Source organism: Salvelinus fontinalis, unplaced genomic scaffold, assembly GCF_029448725.1.
Source record: "Salvelinus fontinalis isolate EN_2023a unplaced genomic scaffold, ASM2944872v1 scaffold_1195, whole genome shotgun sequence".
In the NCBI taxonomy this organism is placed as follows: Eukaryota; Metazoa; Chordata; class Actinopteri; order Salmoniformes; family Salmonidae; genus Salvelinus; species Salvelinus fontinalis.
In genome coordinates, this window is record NW_026601404.1 from 26,851 (window position 1) to 53,448 (window position 26,598).

The 26,598-nt window shown below is 42.8% G+C and overlaps 1 protein-coding gene across 2 annotated transcripts; it reads right to left on the bottom strand.

Moving 5' to 3' along the window:
• Positions 1 to 9,697: 9,697 nt before the first annotated feature.
• On the bottom strand, positions 9,698 to 24,462 carry LOC129848808 (oocyte zinc finger protein XlCOF6-like). 2 transcript variants are annotated; one of them, XM_055915903.1, is made up of 3 exons: positions 24,201 to 24,462; positions 20,982 to 21,233; positions 9,698 to 13,144 (listed from the first exon to the last, which is right to left on the bottom strand). In XM_055915903.1, the coding sequence occupies exons 2-3, from the start codon at positions 21,085 to 21,087 to the stop codon at positions 11,391 to 11,393; spliced, it is 1,860 nt and encodes a 619-aa protein (XP_055771878.1). In that variant the 5' UTR covers positions 21,088 to 21,233; positions 24,201 to 24,462; the 3' UTR covers positions 9,698 to 11,390. The 2 variants fall into 2 exon arrangements, with proteins under 2 accessions (XP_055771878.1, XP_055771879.1); XM_055915904.1 differs by lacking the exon at positions 24,201 to 24,462 and adding an exon at positions 21,827 to 21,948.
• Positions 24,463 to 26,598: the final 2,136 nt, after the last annotated feature.

Below are 26,598 nucleotides of genomic sequence, written 5' to 3' on the forward strand. Positions count from 1 at the left end.
CAATAAAAAAAAAAAAAGGCAATTTAGTTATCAAGTTTGTAAATAAAACATCCTTTGAATTATTCAAGTAATTGCCTTAAAGTCTGATTTTTTCCCATCACTCACAGCCAAAGTTAACTATTTTAGATTCATGCTGTGAGGTGGGTGAGCTTATGCCACATGCAAATGTTGAAGGGAAAACACACCTCTTGATCTGCGTGTTTATAATGTAGGTTAAGGTGCAGCCTCGTCTCATAGACTAGATGTAACATAGTAAATATAAATCTGGGACTCTCAAAATAGTGTGATATGTAACCAGAAAAAACTTACCTAAGACAGATGTTTACTTAAGAAATTGAATTTTATTAAGCATGGAGGTGGAAATGCAAATTAATTACTTAAAAAACATACAATGTGATTTCCTGGATTTTTGTTTTAGATTCCGTCTCTCACAGTTGAAGTGTACCTATGATAAAAATGACAGACCTCTACATGCTTTGTAAGTAGGTGTCACGTTCCTGACCTTATTTCCCTTGTTTTGTATTTATTTAGTATGTCAGGGCGTGAGTTGGGGGGGTTGTCTATGTGTGTTTTTCTATGTTGGGGTTTTGTGTTCGGCCTGGTATGATTCTCAATCAGAGGCAGCTGTCAATCGTTGTCCCTGATTGAGAATCATACTTAGGCAGCCTGGGTTTCACGTTTGGTTTGTGGGTGTTTGTTTCCTGTGTCAGTGTTTGTGCCACACGGGACTGTTACTTTTAGTTCTTTTGTTATTTTGTATTGTATCTTGTTTTCGTGGATATTAAAATCATGGAAACTTACCACTCTGCATATTGGTCCTCCGATCCTTCTCGCCTCTCCTCGTCCGAAGAGGAGGAAGAGATAGACTGCCGTTACAGAAACACCCACCACCCAAGGATCAAGCAGAGTGGTAAAGGACAGCAGCAGCAGCGGCAGAAGACACAGGACTCATGGACTTGGGAGGAGATTCTGGACGGCAAGGGACCCTGGGCTCAGCCAGGGGAATATCGCCGTCCCAAAGCAGAGTTGGAGGCATCGAAGGCAGAGAGGCGCTGGTATGAGGAGGCAGCGCGGCGACGCGGTTGGAAGCCCGAGAGTCAGACCCAAACATTTCTTGGAGGGGGGCACACGCGGAGTGTGGCTAAGCCAGGTAGGAGACCTGAGCCAACTCTCCGTGCTTACCGTGGAGTGAGAGGGCGTCGTACTGGTCAGGCACCGTGTTATGCGGTGGAGCGCACGGTGTTCCCAGTACGCGTGCTTAGCCCAGTGCGGGCTATTCCACCTCGCCGCACTGGCCGGGCTAGGTTGGGCATCGAGCCGGGTGCCATGAAGCCGGCTCAACGCATCTGGTCTCCAGTGCGTCTCCTCGGGCTGGCGTACATGGCACCAGCCTTACGTATGGTGTCCCCGGTTCGCCAGCATAGCCCAGTGCGGGCTATTCCACCTCGCCGCACTGGCAGGGCAACGGGGAACATTCAAACAGGTAAGGTTGGGCAGGCTTGGTGCTCAAGAGCTCTTGTACTCCTTCACGGTCCGGTATATCCGGTGCCACCTCTACGTACCAGTCCTCCGGTGGCAGCCCCCCGCACCAGGCTGTCTCTCCGGTTTATCTCTACAGTTGCTCCCGCCTGTCCAGCGCTGCCAGAGCCTTCCTCTTCTCCAGCGCAGCCAGAGTCTCTCATCTTCCCAGCGCCGTCTGAGCTGCCTGCCTGCCCAGCGCCGTCTGAGCTGCCTGCCTGCCCAGCGCCGTCTGAGCTGCCTGCCTGCCCAGCGCCGTCTGAGCTGCCTGCCTGCCCAGCGCCGTCTGAGCTGCCCGCCTGCCCAGCGCCGTCTGAGCCGCCCGCCTGCCCAGCGCCGTCTGAGCCGCCCGCCTGCCCAGCGCCGTCTGAGCCGCCCGTCTGTCCCGAGCCGTCTGAGCCGCCCGTCTGTCCCGAGCCGTCTGAGCCGCCCCTCTGTCCCGAGCCGTCTGAGCCGCCCGTCTGTCCCGAGCCATTAGAGCCGCCCGTCTGTCAATCAATCAATCAATCAATTTTATTTTATATAGCCCTTCGTACATCAGATAATATCTCGAAGTGCTGTACAGAAACCCAGCCTAAAACCCCAAACAGCTAGAATGCAGGTGTAGAAGCACGGTGGCTAGGAAAAACTCCCTAGAAAGGCCAAAACCTAGGAAGAAACCTAGAGAGGAACCAGGCTATGAGGGGTGGCCAGTCCTCTTCTGGCTGTGCCGGGTGGAGATTATAACAGAACTATGCCAAGATGTTCAAAAATGTTCATAAGTGACAAGCATGGTCAAATAATAATCATGAATAATTTTCAGTTGGCTTTTCATAGCTGATCATTAAGAGTTGAAAAACAACAGGTCTGGGACAGGTGGCGGTTCCATAACCGCAGGCAGAACAGCTGAAACTGGAATAGCAGCAAGGCCAGGCGGACTGGGGACAGCAAGGAGTCACCACGGGCGGCAGTCCCGATGCATGGTCCTAGGGCCCAGGTCCTCCGAGAGAAAGAAAGAGAGAAGGAGAAAATTAGAGAGAGCCAAGATTTTCAAAATGTTCATAAATGACAAGCATGGTCAAATAATAATCAGGAATAAATCTCAGTTGGCTTTTCATAGCCGATCATTAAGAGTTGAAAACAGCAGGTCTGGGACAGGTAGGGGTTCCATAACCGCAGGCAGAAGAGTTGAAACTGGAATAGCAGCAAGGCCAGGCGGACTGGGGGCAGCAAGGAGTCACCACGGCCGGTAGTCCCGACGTATGGTCCTAGGGCTCAGGTCCTCCGAGAGAAAGAAAGAGAGAAGGAGAAAATTAGAGAGAGCCAAGATTTTCAAAATGTTCATAAATGACAAGCATGGTCAAATAATAATCAGGAATAAATCTCAGTTGGCTTTTCATAGCCGATCATTAAGAGTTGAAAACAGCAGGTCTGGGACAGGTAGGGGTTTCGTAACCGCAGGCAGAAACAGTTGAAACTGGAATAACAGCAAGGCCGGGCGGACTGGGGACAGCAAGGTGTCAGCATGCCCGGTAGTCCTGACGTATGGTCCTAGGGCTCAGGTTCTCAGAGAGAAAGAGAGAACGAGAGAATTAGAGAGAGCATACTTAAATTCACACAGGACACTGGATAAGACAGGAGAAGTATTCCAGGTATAACCAACTGACCCTAGCCCCCCGACACATAAACTACTGCAGCATAAATACTGGAGGCTGAGACAGGAGCGGTCAGGAGACACTGTGGCCCCATCCGAAGAAACCCCCGGACAGGGCCAAACAGGAAGGATATAACCCCACCCACTCTGCCAAAGCACAGCCCCCACACCACTAGAGGGATATCCTCAACCACCAACTTACAATCCTGAGACAAGGCCGAGTATAGCCCACAAAGGTCTCCATCACAGCACAACCAAGGGGGGGCGCCAACCCAGACAGGAAGTTCACGTCAGTAACTCAACCCACTCAAGTGACGCACCCCTCCTAGGGACGGCATGAAAGAGCACCAGCAAGCCAGTGACTCAGCCCCAGTAACAGGATTAGAGGCAGAGAATCCCAGTGGAGAGAGGGGAACCGGCCCTGGAGAGACAGCAAGGGCGGTTCGTTGCTCCAGAGCCTTTCCGTTCACCTTCACACTCCTGGGCCAGACTACACTCAATCATATGACCTACTGAAGAGATAAGTCTTCAGTAAAGACTTAAAGGTTGAGACTGAGTCTGCGTCTCTCACATGGGTAGGCAGACTGTTCCATAAAAATGGAGATCTATAGGAGAAAGCCCTGCCTCCAGCTGTTTGCTTAGAAATTTTAGGGACAATTAGGAGGCCTGCGTCTTGTGACCGTAGCGTACGTGTAGGTATGTACGGCAGGACCAACTCGGAAAGATAGGTAGGAGCAAGCCCATGTAACGCTTTAAAGGTTAACAGTAAAACCTTGAAATCAGCCCTTGCCTTAACGGGAAGCCAGTGTAGGGAAGCTAGCACTGGAGTAATATGATCAAATTTCTTGGTTCTAGTCAGGATTCTAGCAGCCGTATTTAGCACTAACTGAAGTTTATTTAGTGCTTTATCCGGGTAGCCGGAAAGTAGAGCATTGCAGTAGTCTAACCTAGAAGTAACAAATGCATGGATTAATTTTTCTGCATCATTTTTGGACAGAAAATTTCTGATTTTTGCAATGTTACGTAGATGGAAAAAAGCTGTCCTTGAAACAGTCTTGATATGTTCGTCAAAAGAGAGATCAGGGTCAAGAGTAACGCCGAGGTTCTTCACAGTTTTATATGAGACGACTTTACAACCATCAAGATGAATTGTCAGATTTAACAGAAGATCTCTTTGTTTCTTGGGACCTAGAACAAGCATCTCTGTTTTGTCCGAGTTTAAAAGTAGAAAGTTTTCAGCCATCCACTTCCTTATGTCTGAAACACAGGCTTCTAGCGAGGGCAATTTTGGGGCTTCACCATGTTTCATTGAAATGTACAGCTGTGTGTCATCCGCATAGCAGTGAAAGTTAACATTATGTTTTCGAATAACATCCCCAAGAGGTAAAATATATAGTGAAAACAATAGTGGTCCTAAAACGGAACCTTGAGGAACACCGAAATGTACAGTTGATTTGTCAGAGGACAGACCATTCACAGAGACAAACTGATATCTTTCCGACAGGTAAGATCTAAACCAGGCCAGAACTTGTCCGTGTAGACCAATTTGGGTTTCCAGTCTCTCCAAAAGAATGTGGTGATCGATGGTGTCAAAGGCAGCACTAAGGTCTAGTAGCACGAGGACAGATGCAGAGCCTCGGTCTGACGCCATTAAAAGGTCATTTACCACCTTCACAAGTGCAGTCTCAGTGCTATGATGGGGTCTAAAACCAGACTGAAGCATTTCGTATACATTGTTTGTCTTCAGAAAGGCAGTGAGTTGCTGCGCAACAGCTTTTTCTAAAATTTTTGAGAGGAATGGAAGATTCGATATAGGCCGATAGTTTTTTATATTTTCCGGGTCAAGGTTTGGCTTTTTCAAGAGAGGCTTTATCACTGCCACTTTTAGTGAGTTTGGTACACATCCGGTGGATAGAGAGCTGTTTATTATGTTCAACATAGGAGGGCCAAGCACAGGAAGCAGCTCCTTCAGCAGTTTAGTAGGAATAGGATCCAGTATGCAGCTTGAAGGTTTAGAGGCCATGATTATTTTCATCATTGTGTCAAGAGATATAGTACTAAAACACTTAAGTGTCTCTCCCGATCCCAGGCCCTCGCAGAGCTGTGCAGATCCAGGACAGCTAAGCCCTGGAGGAATACGCAGATTCAAAGAGGAGTCCGTAATTTGCTTTCTAATGGTCATGATCTTTTCCTCAAAGAAGTTCATGAATTTATTACTGCTGAAGTGAAAGCCATCCTCTCTTGGGGAATGCTGCTTTTTAGTTAGCTTTGCAACAGTATCAAAAATAAATTTTGGATTGTTCTTATTTTCCTCGATTAAGTTGGAAAAGTAGGAGCCAATAGAGAAAAGTCTGAGCCAATAGAGCCGTCAGTCAGTCAGGAGCCGCTAGAGCCGTCCGTCAGTCAGGAGCTACCAGAGCCGCCAGCCAGCCAGGAGATGCCAGAGCCGCCAGCCAGCCAGGACCTGCCAGAGCCGCCAGTAAGCCAGGACCTGCCAGAGCCGCCAGCCAGCCAGGAGCTGCCGGAGCCAGTCAGCCAGGACCTGCCAGAGCCGTCAGTCAGCCAGGACCTGCCAGAGCCGTCAGTCAGCCAGGACCTGCCAGAGCCGTCAGTCAGCCAGGACCTGCCAGAGCCGCCAGCCAGCCAGGAGCTGCCAGAGCCAGTCAGCCAGGACCTGCCAGAGCCGTCAGCCAGCCAGGACCTGCCAGAGCCGTCAGTCAGCCAGGACCTGCCAGAGCCGTCAGTCAGCCAGGACCTGCCAGAGCCAGTCAGTCAGGAGCTGCCAGAGCCGCCAGCCAGCCAGGAGCTGCCAGAGCCGCCAGCCAGCCAGGACCTGCCAGAGCCAGTCAGCCAGGGCCTGCCAGAGCCACTTAGTCAGTCACTTACCACTCTGCATATTGGTCCTCCGATCCTTCTCGCCTCTCCTCGTCCGAAGAGGAGGAAGAGATAGACTGCCGTTACAGTCGGAAAACCTGCAAAATCGGCAGTGTTTCAAATACTTGTTCTCCCCACTGTAGGTGTTTTAATGTTGGTAATACTAATACAGAGATAACCATTGGACATGCATTTTCCATTACGTCATTGTGTTTACCACTTCAGAACCTTACATCTGTTTGAAGCATATACAGGGCATTATATAAGAGCCCTTGACTTTTTCCACATTTTGGTACGTTACAGCCTTTTTCAAAAATTGATTAAATGCATTTTTTCCCTCGTCAATATAAACACAATAGCCCATAATGATAAACCGAAAACAGGTTTTTAGAAATTTTAGCAAATTTATACCTTATTTGGTAAGTATTCAGACCCTTTGCTATGAGACTCCAAATTGAGCTCAAGTGCATCCTGTTTCCATTGATCATCCTTGAGATGTTTCTACTTGACTGGAGTCCACATGTGGTAAATTCAAATGATTGGACATGTTTGGAAAAGGAACACACCTGTATATATAAGGTCCCACAGTTGACAGTGCATGTCAGAGCAAAATCCAAGCAATGAGGTTGAAGAAATTGTTCGTCGAGCTTCGAGACAGGTTTGTGGCGAGGCACAGATCTGGAGAAGAGAACCAACACATTTCTCAAATCTCTGTTTGCTGTGCTCCCCGCTTGTGTCGTCAAACTCCTACCTACTCCTCCTACTCCTAACTCCTTGGGCGCAAACCTTTTTAGGGCTCCGAGTGGCACAGGGGTCTAAGGCACTGCATCTCAGTGCAAGAGGCATCACTACAGTCCCTGGTTCGGATCCAGGCTAAATCACATCCGACCGTGATTGGGAGTGCCATAGGGAAGCGCACAATTGGCCAAGCATCGTCCGGGTTTGGCCGTCATTGTAAATAATAATTGTTTTTTTAACTGACTTGCCTAATTAAATGATAAAATTAAAAAGTGGGATGCATGCCAGCAAAGCCACTACACAACACATTCCTAAACAATACATTAATTGCACTATAACAGTGAGAAAGGGTGCCGACAAACTGTTACATAAAGCTGACCGAAAAGCATAGTCCAAACAACTTACCACTGCTACACCTGGCTATCAGCGGAGCCTTGTCTGGCAACGAAACAGTTCATTCAGCCTTATTTACTGTCTTCTAAAAAAACATGGCTGACTTGATTAAACAAATGTGGTTTCTACTGACAATTGAGATGTGCAAACTATGGCATAAGGGGACGACAAGCGGATAAGAGGCAAAACATAATTTCGATTAAGACATTAATGAGCGAAATAGGACGGACGTAGTCAATATAACTATTTGTTCAGCCCTTTTGAAATGCACAGCGACAAAATTCAGAACATTGGCCGTTCTTACAGTGTTCTCCCTGTACGCCAAGTCAGAACCGTAGGATAAATAAAGGGGCATATAAGCAGACACTTAAAACCCTTACAATATTCAATGATTACATTTCTCTAAAACAGGTTATAGGCTACATGTGAACCACCAAGTCAGAACAAGAGACAAAATGAAGAGGTGAAAATAGACCAAATGATTAGGGTGAGGCACATGGGCTACTAACATCTTACTACACAACATACACTTAGTATTACTTTCTTAGCTACAGTATACACATCTCCCTGGCATGTTACATCATTTATGCAGCAGCAGACAAGACATTTCTGGACTCACCTTGCTATGCTGTGCTCACTTGAACAGGAAGGTGGCACGGCAGTCCTTCATGGGCATATTTTGTCATCAAACTTTGTCATCAAAGTCTGGCATTCTCTGGATTTATAGTGCTTTCCAAACTGGGAACTCGAAGGGAAAAAAATGGAATCATGATGACGTCAGTGATCTTCAGGTCGTAGCTGTAGAAAGAGGCCCGAGTTCCCAATTTACAATTCCGAGTTGGATGAAAGTTTAAAACGTATTTTCCCAGTCGTGGATTGTTTTCCCCCCCGAGTTCCCAGTTGTCTTGAACTCACTCAAGTCAGATTTTGCAGTACCGAGTTAAGTTGTTTTGAGGGCGGCACAAATCAAGCTTCATTGCCAGCACGGCCAATGTTAAATGTTTACAATTTTAAACTCGGAAAAGAGCCCCTTAATCTTAGACTTGAGACCACAGAGCCACTCCAATGAATAGCAGGCTAATGATTGCTTTGCAAAGCTTGCAGTTAGCCACTGATTCCTTCCAAACCACTCATTGTTGAATTTGCCATTTCCAACTTGATGTGTAATGTTTGTCCAATGGCCGATGAGCACCGATACGTTTTATCTATAATTTCTCATTATTTCTCTTCATATGACAAAGATTAAAAAGGATTTGCCAGTACATTGTCAACTTGATTCATGATGATGACTGCTAGCTCAGATTTTGAAAGTATGATGTTGACATGATCAGTCCAATCAAAGCGACTGTAGATATCACATGATTTGACGTTATTTTATCTGTGGACAATGACCTTGAGCCTTCTTGGATGGGCACTTCTAATGTAACTCTATGGCAGCACCCAAGGGGCTTGAATTTTCAAGTTCTACCCTTAGACTTGGCAGTGATGTATTGTCCCCATGAATGACAGAACACTGAGCAAATCACGGCACAATTCTGTCGAGTATTTTCTGCTAGCTTGCCCCACTTCCACAGAAAGCAATGAGCTCGGCTAAAAGACCTGCATTTTGGAGCTGCCTTACTCAAGAAAACAAAAAAGAGACAATGTTTGTATGTGGCTTTATTAACAACTCAATTACATGTTTTTTACATTGTTTGCAAACAGATCATTTTTTTCTCACTTTTTTATTGCTAAAACTGTGGGGCTCAAAACAGGTGGCCCACCTGCCCTGAATGATGGGTCGCCACTGAACTTATTTTTTATTTATTTCACCTTTACTTAACCAGGTAGGCTAGTTGAGAACAAGTTCTCATTTGCAACTGCGACCTTATCTAGAACACTGCAGTCCATCTGGGTGTTTAACCTTCCCAAGTTCCCCCATGTCACCCTGCTCCTCCGTACATTCCACTGGCTTCCAGCCGAAGCTCACATCCACTACAAGACAATGGTGTTTACTTACGGTGCAGCAAGAGGAACAGCCCCATCTCTACCTTCAGGCTATGCTCAAACCCGGTATCCCAACCCGAGCACTCAGTTCTGCCACCTCTGGTCTCATGGCCGTCCCACTGCTACAGGAGGTCAAGCTCCCTCTCAGCCCAGTCAAAGCACTTCTCTGTCCTGGCACCCCAATGGTGGCACCAGCTTCCCTCTGATGCTAGGACAGCAGAATCCGTGCCCATCTGCCCGAAAAGGTCTGAAACCCTACATCTTTAAAGAGTACCCCCCCAAAATACAAATAATAATGTGACACTGACTAATTGAGGAGAAATGTATTCACTGTGATATGTGGTTGTCTCACCTGGCTATCTTCAGATGAATGTACTTAATGTGCTGGTGACATCACAGGGTCAGAGAGAACTCCTGACTGTAGTCATACAAAAACACTCCAGGCACTCAGCCCATAAGAACCATTCATACTGTCAGATCTAATATGAAGAACTGAATACAACCATAAGAACCATTCATACTGTCAGATCTAATATGAAGAACTGAATACTAAAGAGAAGAAGAGGTTCATGTAACTTTATTTTTCATTGGCAGATCAATAACGTTTTCTTCAATGCAGTTATCCAAACACATTCATGATCAGTAACTAAAATAACTCATCTAGCTTTAAAGACAATTCATAAACACATGTATTAATTTCATAAACTGTGTATCATTAAATAAAGTTGTAAAACAATCCCCCCCAAACTTATGGTGAAAAGTGATCATCACACCATCTCCATCTGATACATGTTAGGGGTGGAAGGTAGCCTAGTGGTTAGAGCGTTGGGCCAGTAACCAAAAGGTTTCTAGATTGAATCCCCGAGCTGACAAGGTACAAATCTGAACCCACTGTTCCTTGGCCACCATTGTTAATAAGAATTTGTTCTTAACTGACTTAACTAGTTAAACAAAGGTTCAATAAAAACAATTAAAAAGTGTATACTAGCTCCTTCCCACAGAATACTGCAGAGGGACAACCTGGTCTCAGAGCAAAACGTTTTATATTATACAAAAAACATCAGTGCCACTCCATTTAGTATGTTTGGACAATCACAGTAAATAAACTAAACATGTAAAGTGTTGGTTTCATGAGCTGAAATAAAAAAATCCAGCAATGTTCCATATGCACAAAAAGCTAATGTCTCTCAAATGTTGTGCACAACTTTGTTTATATCCCTGTTAATGAGCATTTCAGCCTTTGTCAAGATAATCCATCCACCTGAAAGGTGTGGCATATCAAGATGCTGATAAAACAGCATTATCATTACACAGGTGCACCTTGTGCTGGGGGACAATAAAAGGCCACACAACACAATGTCACATTTGTCTCAAGTTTAGAGAATGTGCAATTGTCATGATGAATCCAGGAATGTCCACCAGAGCTGTTGCCAGAGAACTCAATATTTATATCTCTAACATAAGACACCTCTAAAGTCCTTTTAGAGAATTTGGCAGTACATCCAACAGGCCTCACAACTGCAGATCACATGTAACCACGGCAGCCCAGGAACTCTTCACCTGCAGGATTGTCTGGGAGGGGGCTGAGTAGTATTTATGTCTGTAATAAAGACCTTTTGTGGGGAAAAACTCATTCTGAATGGCTGGGCCTGGCTCCCAAGTGGGCATATGCCCTCCCAAATCCCACCCAAGCCTGAGCCCCTGCCCAGTCATGTGAAATCCATAGATTAGGGCCTCATTTATTTCAATTGACTGATATCCTTATACGAACTGTAAATCTTTGAAATTGTTGCGTTTAGATTGTTGTTCAGTATAATACGACTTGTAGGACATATCAGACGTTAAGAATTACAATTCATATGTTATGTTACGCATTGCTATTCATACAATATGTTACGAACTTGTAATATGTATGATATGTTACGAATTCCAATTTGTTGTTGCTAACGTTAGCTAGGTTAGGGGTGAGGGGTTTAAGGTAGAGTTTTGGTTTAGGGGAAAGGTTAGCTAACATGCTAAGTAGTTGCATGCTAAGCTAACATGCTAACATAGCTAAAAATGTGTAGGAAGTTGCAAAGTTGCTAATTAGCTAAATTGCTAAAGTCCTCCTTGATGAGATTCAAACACGCAGCCTATGGCTAGACGTCTATAGTCTATACATTGGTGTGTTAAGTTGCTATGGTGAGAGAAACTCACCCAAAAGTCAGAGCAGACGTAAGCAGGCTTCTCTCATGCCTGCGTTCTCTGATTAACCTTTTTTCTCCCCTGTGTGTGTTCTCTTATGACCTTTTAGCTGAGTTGATGTTTTGAAGCATTTTACACAGTCAGAGCAGAAGTAAGGCTTCTCTCCTGTGTGTATACGTTCATGTCTTTTTAAGTGGGAAAGTTGAGAGAAACTAGTTCCACAGTCAGAGCAGAAGTAAGGCTTCTCTCCTGTGTGTGTTCTCTGGTGAAGTTTTAGCTCAGTTGCTGTTTTAAAACATTTTCCACAGTCAGAGCAGGAGTATGCCTTCTCCCCTGTATGTATACGTTCATGTGATTTTAAGTTGGAGAGTTGAGAGAAACTAGTTCCACAGTCAGGGCAGAAGAAAGGCTTCTCTCCTGTGTGTGTTCTCTGATGAACTTTTAGCTCATTTGCTGTTTTGAAGCATTTTCCACAGTCAGAGCAGGAGTAAGGCCTCTCTCCTGTGTGTGTTCTCTGATGAACTTTTAGCTCATTTGCTGTTTTGTAACATTTTCCACAGTCAGAGCAGGAGTAAGGCTTCTCTCCTGTGTGTATACGTTGGTGTGTTTTTAAGCTGCCCAGATGATAGAAACTCGCCCCACAGTCAGAGCAGACGTAAGGCTTCTCTCCTGTATGTATACGTTCATGTGATTTTAAGTAGGAAAGTCGAGAGAAACTAGTCCCACAGTCAGGGCAGAAGAAAGGCTTCTCTCCTGTGTGTGTTCTCTGATGAACTTTTAGCTGAGTTGATGTTTTGAAGCATTTTACACAGTCAGAGCAGAAGTAAGGCTTCTCTCCTGTGTGTATACGTTCATGTATTTTTAAGTGGGAAAGTTGAGAGAAACTAGTTCCACAGTCAGAGCAGAAGTAAGGCTTCTCTCCTGTGTGTGTTCTCTGGTGAAGTTTTAGCTCAATTGCTGTTTTAAAACATTTTCCACAGTCAGAGCAGGAGTATGCCTTCTCCCCTGTATGTATACGTTCATGTGATTTTAAGTAGGAAAGTTGAGAGAAACTAGTTCCACAGTCAGGGCAGAAGAAAGGCTTCTCTCCTGTGTGTGTTCTCTGGTGAACTTTTAGCTCATTTGATGTTTTAAAACATTTTCCACATTCAGAGCAGAAGTAAGGCTTCTCTCCTGTGTGTATACGTTCATGTGATTTTAAGTTGGAAAGTTTAGAGAACCTAGTTCCACAGTAAGGGCAGGAATAAGGCTTCTCTCCTGTGTGTGTTCTCTGATGAACTTTTAGATCAGTTGACGTTGTGAAGCATTTTCCACAGTCAGAGCAGGAGTAAGGCTTCTCTCCTGTGTGTGTTCTCTGATGAACTTTTAGCTGAGTTGATGTTTTGAAGCATTTTACACAGTCAGAGCAAAAGTAAGGCTTCTCTCCTGTGTGTATACGTTCATGTGATTTTAAGGTGGAAAGTTTAGAGAACCTAGTTCCACAGTCAGGGCAAGAATAAGGCTTCTCTCCTGTGTGTGTTCTCTGATGAACTTTTAGTTGAGTTGATGTTTTGAAATATTTTACACAGTCAGAGCAGGAGTATGGCATCTCCCCTGTATGTATACGTTCATGTGATTTTAAGTGGGCAAGTTGAGAAAAACCAGTTCCACAGTCAGAGCAGGAGTAAGGCTTCTCTCCTGTGTGTATTTTTAGGTGTATTTTTAGCTTTGATAGAAATGGGAAAATCTCTTCACAATGTGGGCAGTGATGAGACCTCTTAGCTCTCTGATCTTCCTGCTGTTGCACTCTGGATGTAGAGAATGTCTCAACATGGTATCCTGTGTAAACATCAGAAGAACCAGTCAGTTGGTGCCATATACATGTCAATCAAATGTATTTTATATAGCCCTTTTAATGAAGCCCTTTTTACATCAGTAGTTTTCACAAAGTGCTGAACAGAAACCCAGCCTAAAATCCCCAAAGAGCAAGCAATGCAGATGTAGAAGCACAGTGGCCACAAAAAACTCGCTAGAAAGCAGGAACCTAGGAAGAAACCTAGAGAGGAACCAGGCTCAGAGCGGTGACCATTCCTCTTCTGGCCATCCCGGGTGACAGGTAGCCTAGTGGTTAGAGCAACCGAAAGGTTGCAAGATCGAATACCCAAGCTGACAATGTAAAAATCTGTCGTTCTGCCCCTGAACAAGGCAGTTAACCCACTGTTCCAAGGCCGTCATTGAAAATAAGAATTTGTTCTTAAACTGACTTGCCTAGTTAACCAGTTTGGGCGCATGTCCAAACGCTAGTGGGACACCTACGACAACATCCGGTGAAATTGCAGAGCGTGAAATTCAAATTATAAAAATCGTAATATTAAACATTCATGAAAATACAAGTGTCTTACATCATTTAAAAGCTTCTTGTTAATCCAACTGCGTTGTCAGATTTCAAAAAGGCTTTACGGAGAAAGCATACCATGCCATCTGAGGACAGCGCCCCACGTCAAAATAGTTTTTCAACCAGCACAGGCATCACAAAATCACAGACAGCAATTAAATAAATCACTTACCTTTGAAGATCTTCCTCTGTTTGCAATCCCAAGGGTCCAAGCTACACAATGAATGGTACTTTGTTCGATAAAGTCCTTCATTATATCCCAAAAATGTCAGTTTAGATGGCACGTTTGATTCAGTAATTCACTCATTCAACATGCACACAAACGAATCCAAAAAGTTACAGGTAAAGTTCCTCCAAACAAGTCAAACAATGTTTCTAATTAATCCTCAGGTATTCTAATATCTAAATAAACAATAATATTTAGATGGAGAATAGTGTGTTTAATAGCGAAGATAAATAACGAAAAGTGCACTCTCGTTGATGCACGCAACATGACTACTTTTCTAAATGGGGGACACCTTGGAAAAACTACAAATACCTGAAACCCATTCTAAAGACTGTTGACATCTAGTGGAAGCAATAGGAACTGCAATATGGGTCCTATCTATTGTATATCCCATTGGCAAGCATTGAATAACCTGTGACCTCAAAAAATTTACATTTTCTCCGATGTTTTCGCCTGACATATCAGTTCTGTTATACCCACAGACATTATTCTAACAGTTTTAGAAACTTCCGAGTGTTTTCTATCCAATGCTATCAAGTATATGCCTCTCCTAGCTTCTGGGCATTTTACAGGCAGTTTACTTTGGGCACGTCAGTCATCCGAAATTCAGGACAATAACCAGTACGCTAAGGAAGTTAAATAAAGGTTAAAAAATAAAAAATAAAATAAATACACTACCATTAGTGGTGAAATAAATGAATGAATTCAAAAGATTGGGGTCACTTACAAATGTCCTTGTTCTTGAAAGAAAAGCACATATTTTTGTCCATTCAAATAATGTCAAATTGATCATAAATACAGTGTAGACATTGTTAATGTTGTAAATGACTATTGTAGCTGGAAACAGCTGAAGATCTCGTACAACGCTGTGTACTACTCCCTTCACAGAACAGCGAAAACAGTCTCTAACCAGAATAGTGTCTAGAAGGCCAGCATCCCGGAGTCGCCTCTTCACGGTTGACGTTGAGACTGTTGTATTGCGTGTACTATTTAATGAAGCTGCCAGTTGAGGACTTGTGAGACGTCTGTTTCTCAAACTAGACACTAATGTACTTGTCCTCTTGCCCAGTTGTGCACCGGGGCCTCCCACTCCACTTTCTATTCTGGTTAAAGCCAGGTTGCGATGTTCTGTGAAGGGAGTAGTACACAGCGTTGTACGAGATCTTCAGTTTCGTGGCAATTTCTCACATGGAATAGCCTTCATTTCTCAGAACAAGAATAGACTGACGAGTTTCAGAAGAAAGGTCTTTGTTTCTGGCCATTTTGAGCCTGTAATCGAACCGACAAATGACCCAGATACTCAACTAGTCTAAAGAAGGCCAGTTTTATTGCTTCTTTAATCAGAACCACAGTTTTCAGCTGTGCAAACATAATTGCAAAAGGGTTTTCTAATGATCAATTAGCCTTTTAAAATGATAAACTTGGATTAGCTAACACAACATGCCATTGGATCACAGGAGTGATGGTTGCTGATAATGGGCCTCTGTACACCTATGTAGATATTCCAATAAAAAAAATCACTCGTTTCCAGCTACAATAGTAATTTACAACATTAACAATGTCTACACTGTATTAATGATCAATTTGATGTTATTTTAATGGAGAAAAAAAAGTAATTTTCTTTCAAAAACAAGGACATTTCTAAGTGACCCTAAATATTATATGGCATCACAATACCCCATAATGACATCGCAATACCCCATAATGACATCGCAATACCCCATAATGACAAGGACAAAAACAGGTTTCTAGAAATAACTGAAATATTACATTAATGTAAGTATTCAGACCCTTTACACAATAGTTAGTTGAAGCACCTTTGAGTCTTGTTGGGTATGAAGCTACAAGCTTGAAACACTTGTATTTGGGAAGTTTCTCCCATTCTTCTCCACGGATCCTCTCAAGCTCTGTCAGGTTGGATGGGGAGCGTCTCTGAAAAGCTATTTTCAGGTCTCTCCAGAGATGTTTGATCGGGTTCAAGTCCGGGCTCGGGCTGGGCCACTCAATGACATTCAGAGACTTGTACCGAAGCCACTCCCACGTTGTCTTGGCTGTGTGCTTACGGTCATTGTCCTTTTGGAAGGTGAACCTTCACCCCAGTCTGAGGTCCGGAGCTCTTTCAAGTAGGTTTTCATCAAGGATCTTTCTATACTTTGCTACGTTCATCTGTCCCTTGATCCTGACTAGTCACCCAGTCCCTGCTGCTGAAAAACATCCCCACAGCATGACGCTGTCACCACCATGCTTCACCGTAGGGATGGTGCCAGGTTTGCTCCAGACATGACGCTTGGCATTCAGGCCAAAGAGTTCAATCTTGGTTTCATCAGACCAGAGAATCTTGTTTCTCATGGTCAGAGTCCTTTAGGTGCCTTTTGGCAAACTCCAAGCGGACTGTCATGTGCCTTTTACTGAGGAGTGGCTTCCGTCTGGGCACTCTACAATAAAGGCATGATGAGTGGAGTGCTGCAGAGATAGTTGTCCTGGAAGATTCTTTCATCTCCATAAAGGAACTCTGGACCTCTGTCAGAGTGACCATCGGGTTCTTGGCCACCTCCCTGACCAAGGCCCTTCTCCCCCGATTGCTCAGTTTGGATGGGCGGCCAGCTCTTCCATTGAAGAATTATGGAGGCCTCTGTGTTCTTGGAGACCTTTAATGCTGCAGAAATGTTTTGGTACCGGTCCCCAGATCTGTGCCGACACAATCCTGTCACGGAGCTCGACGGAGAAATCCTTTGACCTCATGACTTGGTTTTTTACTCTGACATGCACTGTCAACTGTGGGACCTTACATAGACAGGTGTGTTCCTGTCCAAATCATGTCGAATCAATTGATTTTACCACAGGTGGACTCCAATCAAGTTGTAGAAACATCTCAAGGATTATCTCACAGCAAAGGGTCTGAAAACGTACCTAAATAAGCAAGAATTATATATATTTTTTTACATTTGCAAGAATTTCTAAAAACCTGTTTTGGCTTTGTCATTATGGGGTATTGTGTGTAGATTGACGAGGAAAAACGTGTAATCAATTTTAGAATAAGGCTGTAACGTACCAAAATGGGAAAAATGGGAAGGGGTCTGACAGTGCCCTCGGAAAGTATTCAAACCCCTTGACTTTTTCCACATTGTTATGTTACAGCCTTATTCTAAAATTAGATAAAATATCCTCCGCAATCTACACACAATACCCCATAATGACAAAGCGAAAACAGGTTTAGACATTTTTGCAAATTTATAAAAATTAAAAAAACAGAAAAACAAGACAGACTCAAAATTGAGTTCAGATGCATCCTGTTTCCATTGATCATCCTTGAGATGTTTCTACAACTTGAAGTATAAAATATTAAATATACACTACCGTTCAAAAGTTTGGGGTCACTTAGAAATATCCTTGTTTTGAAAGAAAATCACATTGATTGTCTATTAAAATAACATCAAATTGATCTGAAATACAGTGTGGACATTGTTATTGTTGTAAATGACTATTGTAGCTGGAAACTGCAGATATTTTATGGAATATCTACATAGGCGTACAGAGGCCCATTATCAGCAACCATCACTCCTGTGATCCAATGGCATGTTGTGTTAGCTAATCCAAGTTTATCATTTGAATTGAGCTCAGGTGCATCCTGTTTCCAGTGATCATCCTTGAGATGTTTCTACAACTTGATATATAAAATATTAAATATATATGTATCAGATATAAATCATCAGGATGTGGTAGTCTACTGGCTATGTTCATCACTTCTCCAATCGTTGTTGAGATCTGATATTCTGTGCAGGCCAAAACGAGACGTAGGCCTCTGTCATATTTCTCAAATCCTTTTCAGGCTAAATTCCAGTCGATCACGGAGAGAACAGTAATGCATAACTACACTGGAAAAAATATATAAACGCAATATGTAAAGCGTTGGTCCCATGTTTCATGAGCTGAAATAAACAAAATCTCAGAAATGTTCCTACACACAAAAAGCTTATTTCTCTCAAATTGTGTGCACAAATATGTTTACATCCCTGTCAGTGAGCATTTCTCCTTTGCCAAGATAATCCATCCACCTGACAGGTGTGGCATATCAAGAAGCCGATTAAACGGCATAATCAATACACAGTCGCACCTTGTGCTGGGTACAATAACAGGACACTTTAAAATGTACAGTTTTGTGACACAACACAACGCCACAGATATCTCAAGTTTTGAGGGAGCGTGCAATTGGCATGCTGACTGCAGGAATGTCGACCAGAGCTGTTTCCAGGGAATTGAATGTTAACTTATATAGGATACGGGGCAGCATTCGGAATTTTGGATGAAAAGCGTGCCCAAATTAAACTGCCTGCTACTCAGGCCCAGAAGCTAAGATATGCATATCATTAGTAGATTTGGACAGGAAACACTCTGAAGTTTCTAAAACTGTTTGAATCATGTCTGTGAGTATAACAGAACTGATTTGGCAAACAAAACTCCAAAGACAAACCATTCAGAATTTTCATTTTTGAGGTCACTCTCTTTTTAATGATTTTCATTGGGAATCCAGATTTCTAAGCAACTTTCTTGCAGTTCCTATCGCTTCCACTGGATGTCAACAGTCTTTAGAAATTGGTTGAGGTTTTTCCTTTGAGAAATGAAGAAGTAGCACTGTTCAGAATGAGGCTAGAGGGAAGTGTAATCTTTGTTAGAGGAGCTTAACCTGAAAGCTCGCTACACATTGTTTTCCTCCGGTATTGAACACAGTATATCCCGTCTTAAATTGTATCGATTATTTACGTAAAAAAATACCTAAAGTTGTATTAGGAAAATAGTTTGAAATGTTTGGACAAAGCTTACAGGTAACTTTTGTAGTCATGTTGCGCGAGTTGGAACCGGTGTTTTTCTGGATCAAACGCGCCAAATAAATGGACATTTTGGATATATATCGACGCAATTAATCGAACAAAAGGACCATTTGTGATGTTTATGGGACATATTGGAGTGCCAACAGAAGACGCTCATCAAAGGTAAGGCATGAATTATATCTTTATTTCTGTGTTTTGTGTCGCGCCTGGAGGGCTGAAATATGATGGTCTGTGTTTGTTTGCTGGGGTGCTATCCTCATATAATAGCATTGTTTGCTTTCGCCGTAAAGCCTTTTTGAAATCTGACACGTTGGCTGGATTCACAACAAGTGTAGCTTTAATTTGGTGTATTGCATGTGTGATTTCATGAAAGTTTAATTTTTATTGTAATTTATTTGAATTTGGCGCTCTGCATTTTCACTAGATGTTGGCCAGTTGGGACGCTAGCGTCCCACATATCCTAGAGAGGTTAATTCCTCGACCATGAGCTGCCTCCAACGTCGTATTAGAGTATTTGGCAGTACGTCCAACCGGCCTCACAATTGTAGACCACGTGTAATAACGTCAGCCCAGGACCTGAGGTGGGTCTGGCTGCCAAGTGGGTGGGCCTATGCCTTCCAAGGCCCACCCATGGCTGCACCCCTGCCCAGTCATGTGAAACCTACAGGTTAGGGCCTAATTCATTTCAATATATATATTTTTTTTTATTACATTTAACCTTTATTTAACTAGGCAAGTCAGTTAAGAACAATTCTTACTAACAATGATGGCCTTCCGGGGAACAGTGGGTTAACTGCATTGTTCAGGGGCAGAACGACAGATTTTTACCTTGTCAGCTCAGGGATTCGATCCAGCAACATTTCGGTTACTGGCCCAACGCTCTAACCACCAGGCTACCTGCCGTCCCTTATATGAACTGTAACTCAGAAAAATCTTTGAAATTGTTGCATGTTGTGTTTATATTTATGTACAATAAACATACAAGAAGCTGGTGAATAGCTACAAAAGGAAGTAAATAGCCCTATTAGACTGAAAGTTAATGGAATTTCATCAAACTTATGAGCTCCCGAGTGGCGCAGCGGTCTAAGGCACTGCATCTCAGTGCTAGAGGCGTCACTACAGACACCCTGGTTAGATTCCAGGCTGTATCACAACTGGCCGTGATTGGGAGTCCCATAGGGCGGCGCACAATTGGCCAAGTGTCGTCCGGGTTTGGCCGGTGTAGGCCGTCATTGTAAATAATCATTTGTTCTTAACTGACTTGCCTAGTTAAATAAAGGTTAATAATAATAATTGTGAGGCTCTCCATGAGCATTAGCTGCTACTTCACTCAATCCTGTTTTAAAAAGTCTCCCTGTGTGACATTCCTTGAGACCAACCAGAAATGTTTCCTTGGCCAAATATTCCCAGATTTCCATAAAATCAGCCAAACATGTTCTCTCGTTTCTGCATCACCAAATGTTGCCCGAGACAAAAGAGTAGGCTAGGTGAGTATCAATCACTAGTTCGGTGCAGCAGACTGCAGGGGTGTAGTGCTGCAAGAGCGATGAGCCGCCACAATGGTGTTTGTTGAGTAAAGGTAGATCAATGTCTTGGACGATCACCTACTGATCACCTACTGATTAATTAGTAGTCCACATAACCAAATATTATAGCATAACATTACTGTTAAAACAAAAACAACACCTAATTTCTTACGAGATTTTAGAATGGTTTGCTGAATCGTCTCAAACTCAACAGCGCGCCATTAGACAGAATGTGCTTTGATTAAAACAAAATACAGGAAGTCTATATAATTTAACACCATCTGCTCTAATTTGCTAACCAAACAGTAATTCGAGAAGATTTAAATGCATATTCCCATGAAATTGATTGAGATCAAACGATTGGCATGCAGACACAGCTTGGTCATTTCACTGGTCATTTCACTGGTAAAACGCAAAGAATTATAATTCAATATTGACAGTGATGATGTCATGGCCTATTTTGAAATGAGGTATGCCTAACTTGGTGATTGAGGGTATTAAACATTTTCAACGTTCTTGAGACAATGTGTGGGCAAAGGCAGGCGTACAAGTTTTACAAAGTTTTGCCTCGCAGTGAAGTCTTGAGGTTTTCGGGGATGTGTGATGTCAGAATTATAGAATTCAACCTAGCAATAGACTGGGTCATAACTTATGGAGGTCTAATTTATGAAGATAACTTATAGAGAGAACCTGCTCTTACCATGACTAACAGTTGTTCTAATCTTCTCCTCCTCTTCTTCTTCATCTTTAATGTTGACATTCAGCTCCAGTGTTTGACTGCAGTCTTCCAGCTTCACTGATGCCATCTCTGAATCCTGCAGTGCAAAATGAGCTCCACTGTCACAATCAGGACCCAGTGACTGTAGGTTTCTACTCAGTGTGGAAGGAGAGAGGCAGGCTGGGTTTGTCCTCACTGTTGATGTTACCGGCCTCAGACTTAATCTGAGTCGGCCTGTAGTAATAAAGACAAACGGACACAAAAGTTATTTTCTTGACAGTTCTGGCACTTTATTCTGTAAAAATAGTTTCTATTTTTTCTTGTTCAATTATCTAATTTCAGTAGATCACGTAGCTAATCCTTGACAAAACGTTCATTCACATTAGACACAAAGTACACATTTTAAATTGCACAACATAAATGCACTTAATCTATAGTAGATTTCCTAAATTCACATAAATGACTCAAAAGCCATTTAGTACAAGATTTCAGTATGTTGTAGGCAGACCTACGTAAACATTCTCCTGAATAACCTTGTCTTCACTGTATTATTTCACTCACAAAAACCAATTGTATTTCCCGTTCACACCATAGTAACAATTATCAGGGATCGTACAGTGGCAAGTCAAATTCAAGGACTTAAGTACTTTTTCAAGCACTAATATTTATTTACTTGAAGCCCCGTGTGAAAACCCTGAAATATAGATAAATATAGAAACAACTGAATGTGTCTGAATATTAGTACACATGTAAAGGACTGATAATCATTACATTCAGCTTCAAAACTGTAGAGCAACTGAAATGTTCTCTCTCTGATGAGGCACTACCTGCACTGAAGTCCGTTGATGAAGACCTCCTATGGTATCATGGCGGTCCGCAAACAAATGTTTAAGGTCCATGTCTGTCTAATTCTGTACTAAGAAAATAAACCAAGAAATCCTTATTAACTTCTACCACACCCTCCCCTTCCCCAAAAACCCTCCCACACCCCCAATAAACTTGATCAATAGATCAATTTCTGTGTTTGCAAACATTGGGGTCTATATCATGCTGAAACAATCCACCCCCATGTTATCCAGCTTATCAAAAACCATACCGACAGTAACATCTGTTACCCCCAACAACTCTGCTGCAGTTTACAAGATAACTTTCAACCTGGTATTTCTGCTTTACACAATCCAAGTTGTTGATAACCTTACCAATGAAAGCTATGAAGTATATTTTATTCAATATTAAAGTATCCTTCGTCACAGCGCATTTATGGGCGCAAGATTTCTGAACAGCCCTCGAAACCATGTCAGGACTAGTAGAAAGACCAGTTCTGACAGTAGGTCCTCTTACTACGGGACCAGCCATGGAAGCTCCATCAGTCTGACAGTAGGTCCTCTTACTACAGGACCAGCCATGGAAGCACCATCAGTCTGACAGTAGGTCCTCTTACTACAGGACCAGCCATGGAAGCTCTATCAGTCTGACAGTAGGTCCTCTTACTACGGGACCAGCCATGGAAGCTCCATCAGTCTGACAGTAGGTCCTCTTACTACGGGACCAGCCATGGAAGCTCAATCAGTCTGACAGTAGGTCCTCTTACTACAGGACCAGCCACTTGGCACATATTTTCACTCAACAGCTACATGTTCCATTCTTTGGCATTTAAAAACACTGTGATGATTCTCCGTTGCTGCTCCAGTTTCAACTGTTCTGCCTGCGACTATGGAAGCCTGACCTGTTCACCAGACGTGCTGTTTTCAACTCTCTAGAGACAGCAGGAGCGGTAGAGATACTCTCAATGATCGGCTATGAAAAGCCAACTGACATTTACTTCTGAGGTGCTGACCTGTTGCACCCTCGACAACCACTGTGATTATTATTATTTGACACTGCTTGTCATCTATGAACATTTGAACATCTTGGCCATTTTCTGTTATAATCTCCAGCCAGAAGAGGTCTGGCCACCCCTCATAGCCTGGTTCCTCTCAAGGTTTCTTCCTAGGTTCTGGCCTTTTTAGGGAGGTTTCCCTAGCCACTGTGCTTCTACACTTTGCTGTTTGGGGTTTTAGGCTGGGTTTCTGTAAAGCACTTTGTGACATCCGCTGATGTAAGAAGGGCTTTATAAATACATTTGATTGGTTGATTGATGAGGCTGGGTCAAATTCTCTGACATGGAAGCTAAGGAATCCTATTCTGTACTTTTCCAGACAAAACCTTCTCAAACCTCAACAGCACTGATAAGCTTTCACTTCTTTAACCCTCTTTCCTACTGATCAACCTTTAGGCTTCAACCATTGTCTCCTTCACATGTTCTTTAACAATATCATCCATGGACATAGATATTGGGACCTCAGAGATTACTCCCTTCAATTTAGCATAAGCTCCAGGGTCATGGCTTCTCAGCTTCGTCCCATTATGATTTTCCAATTGAATAATCTTCCCTTGCTGAACCTGACTAGCACATGATATTAACAATCTGCCATTTTAAATGTTTTATTTCACCTTTATTTAATCAGGTAGGCTAGTTCAGAACAAGTTCTCATTTACACAGATGCAGCCCAGTTTAACTTCACCTCTCTTTTTATGGCCTTGGTTAATCAGATAGGGTGTAAATGAGGCCCTGTGGTCTCCTCAAACACCATCCCAACTTTCCACTGTGACACATTATTACTCTAGCTCCCTACCTTGGGCCTCTTTAGAGTTTCTATACTACATGCACCACTGCTTCCAGTATCATTATCTCTGTTCTTCCACTACTACATATACTCGTGTCGCCATTTCACCACGAGCAAACTCCTAGAGACGACCGAAACCGTTAAAGCCGCCATTTGACTTCCGAACCATCCTGATTTCGCGAGCTTACACTAACGAAACAGTGTATGTAAACTCGCGAGATCAGGATGGTTCGGACGAGGCTATTTACCAGCTCATAAACAACATGTTACACAAAACCAAGAACGTGTTAAAACGAACTCAAATAAGTGGAATCTTTATGAAATTACGTTGACGAAATTATGTACATACACTCAGGCGAACCCAGTCTACCTAAGTGACTTGTAAAATCGTTTTTAATCACGTTCTTCACTCACACTTGACCCCAAAATAACACACACAATTAAAACCTTTCCCAAACGTGATAATACCTTGACGAATTTGTTACATATCATATATTCTTTTGACATTAGAAACTTTAAACGTGCTATTACATACCTACAATAATACAGTTGAAACGGACACAACCACTATCGACATAACAACACAGTTCTGTCGTTTTCCACCCGGAACTTCCTGTTCCCCTCTACGACAGTTCAACAGCGTCATCTTCTTCTCTGGTATACTGACATTTACACAAATATAACGTGTCTACCGCCACCTACTGTACGGTTAGTAAACTGTAGAAAGAAATACATGTCCATTGCGGAAGCAACGACATCAAAACAAAATACAAAAATAAAAACATCCCACTCCTTCAGTTACAGTTCTCTTCAAATCACATCCCTACACAGTCTCATGGGCCTCGTAGGGAGGAACATCTTCGGTCAGTATTCCCTGCAATCAGTGATGTAAAGTACTTAAGTACAAATATTTTAAGTACTACGTAAGTAGTTTTGGGGGGTATCTGTACTTTCCTTTTGATATTTTTGACAACTTCTACTCCACTACATTCCTAAAGAAAATAATGTACTTTCTACTCCATACATTTTCCCTGACACCCAAAAGCACTCGTTAGATTTTGAATGATTAGCAGGACAGGAAAATTGTTCAATTCGCGCATCCCTACTGCATCTGATCTGGCGGACTCACTAAACACAAATGCTTTGTTTGTAAATTATGGGTGTGATCTTAAATTTAATCTGGAGTGCCAGAGTGCGCTTGGGCGTTCGTAAATTCAGAGCGTTGTCAGATTGTCAGTTCGTATCGCTCTCGGAGCGTTCAGAGCCACACTGGACGCTCTGGCGGAGGAGTAGGGTTGATTCAAGCGTTCTGACCTCACAACGGCAGCCAAGCATCCAAGCTAACTGGTTAACATTGGCTAGCTTGCTAGCTACTTCCACTACAAATGAGAGAACTCTGACCATTTTACTTGCCTTAGCAGAGCTGGTTAGGCTGTGTTCATGTTATCCAAAGCATTGGTGACTTTAACTGTGCTACAGGCAACAATTTCATTACGCTTTTTTTGCCGAAGTTTACTGACACCGGCCGTAGTCAAGGGGTGTTGAGCGTTCGTTTGTCATCAATTATTCTTCCCTCTGGCAGCCTCAGACCAGTGCTCTGAAATCGGAGTATATAGCCAGAGCGAATTTAGAAACGCACCCTGAGTGTTGGAGTGTGCCCCTTACATTTAAACTACAATAAAATCGTGCTGTCTGGTTTGCTTAATATAATGAATTTGAAATGATATGTACTTTTACTTTTGATACTTAAGTATATTTAAGCAATTACATTTACTTTTGATAATTATGTATATGTTTGACTAAATATTTTTAGACTTTTACTCAAGTAGTATTTTACTGGGTGGCTTTTACTTTTACCTTGATAGGAAAGGACTCAAGTATCTTTACTTTTACTCAAATAATACAATTGGGTATTTTTTCCACCACTGCCTGCAATGCTTCCAATGTTAATTCCTGAACTCCCAAAAACCTTTCAGCCGCATGTACAATTCATCTACAATCGGTATCCTTCAACCGGTAAACGACATTATGAATCTCAACAGGTTGCTGGCCATCCACTGCCATAGCTTCCTCAGCACCAATCGCTCTTTCAACTATTTCCCGGGCCTCCAAGTAGGAGAACTACTGTACAGTTTCTTGATGTGGATGTTCCCTGATATAAGAAAAATTGATAAATGCCATTGGTCAGATCCGGTGTTATGAAACTGATGGAGTTTATTTTGTATTGAAGTAGGCACATAGCATACATAACAGGTTAGGATAATTAAAGTGGCAGTTAGGTGAATTAGCTTGGCAGGTTGGAGTCTGAGGTTAAGCTTAGGAAAAGGGTGAGGGTTAGGGATTTGTTTACCATGCAGGTTTGGATAACTAACATGGCGGTTAGGAGACTGAGATTAAGGTTAGGAAAAGGGTTAGGCTTAGCTACAATGCTACATCTGTCAACAAGTGTTGTTCCAACGCAAACGAAACGGCCACGGACCAATGGGGAGCATCAATTGGTGTAAACTAGATATCATGAAACACCCGATATCAGAGAACGCCCCTAATTGCGGTCTGCAATTACACCCTTCTCGGATCAAGGGGGCAGGCTTCCAGTCTATAAGCATGCTTTACACTGTGCTCAGAGGGCATTTTCCGTACTGCAGTTCAGCTGAAGCACGGCCCAATTCCCATTGAAGGCCCCATAGCGAAGTCAATTAAAAAAAAGACAATTTAGTCATCAAGTTTGTAAATAAAACATCCTTTGAATTATTCAAGTAATTGCCTTAGAGTCTGATTTTTTCCCATCACTCACAGCCAAAGTTATTAACTATTTTAGATTCATGCTGTGAGGTGGGTGAGCTTATGCCACATGCAGATGCTGAAGGGAAAACACACCTCTTGATCTGTGTGTTTATAATGTAGGTTAAGGTGCAGCCTCGTCTCATAGACTA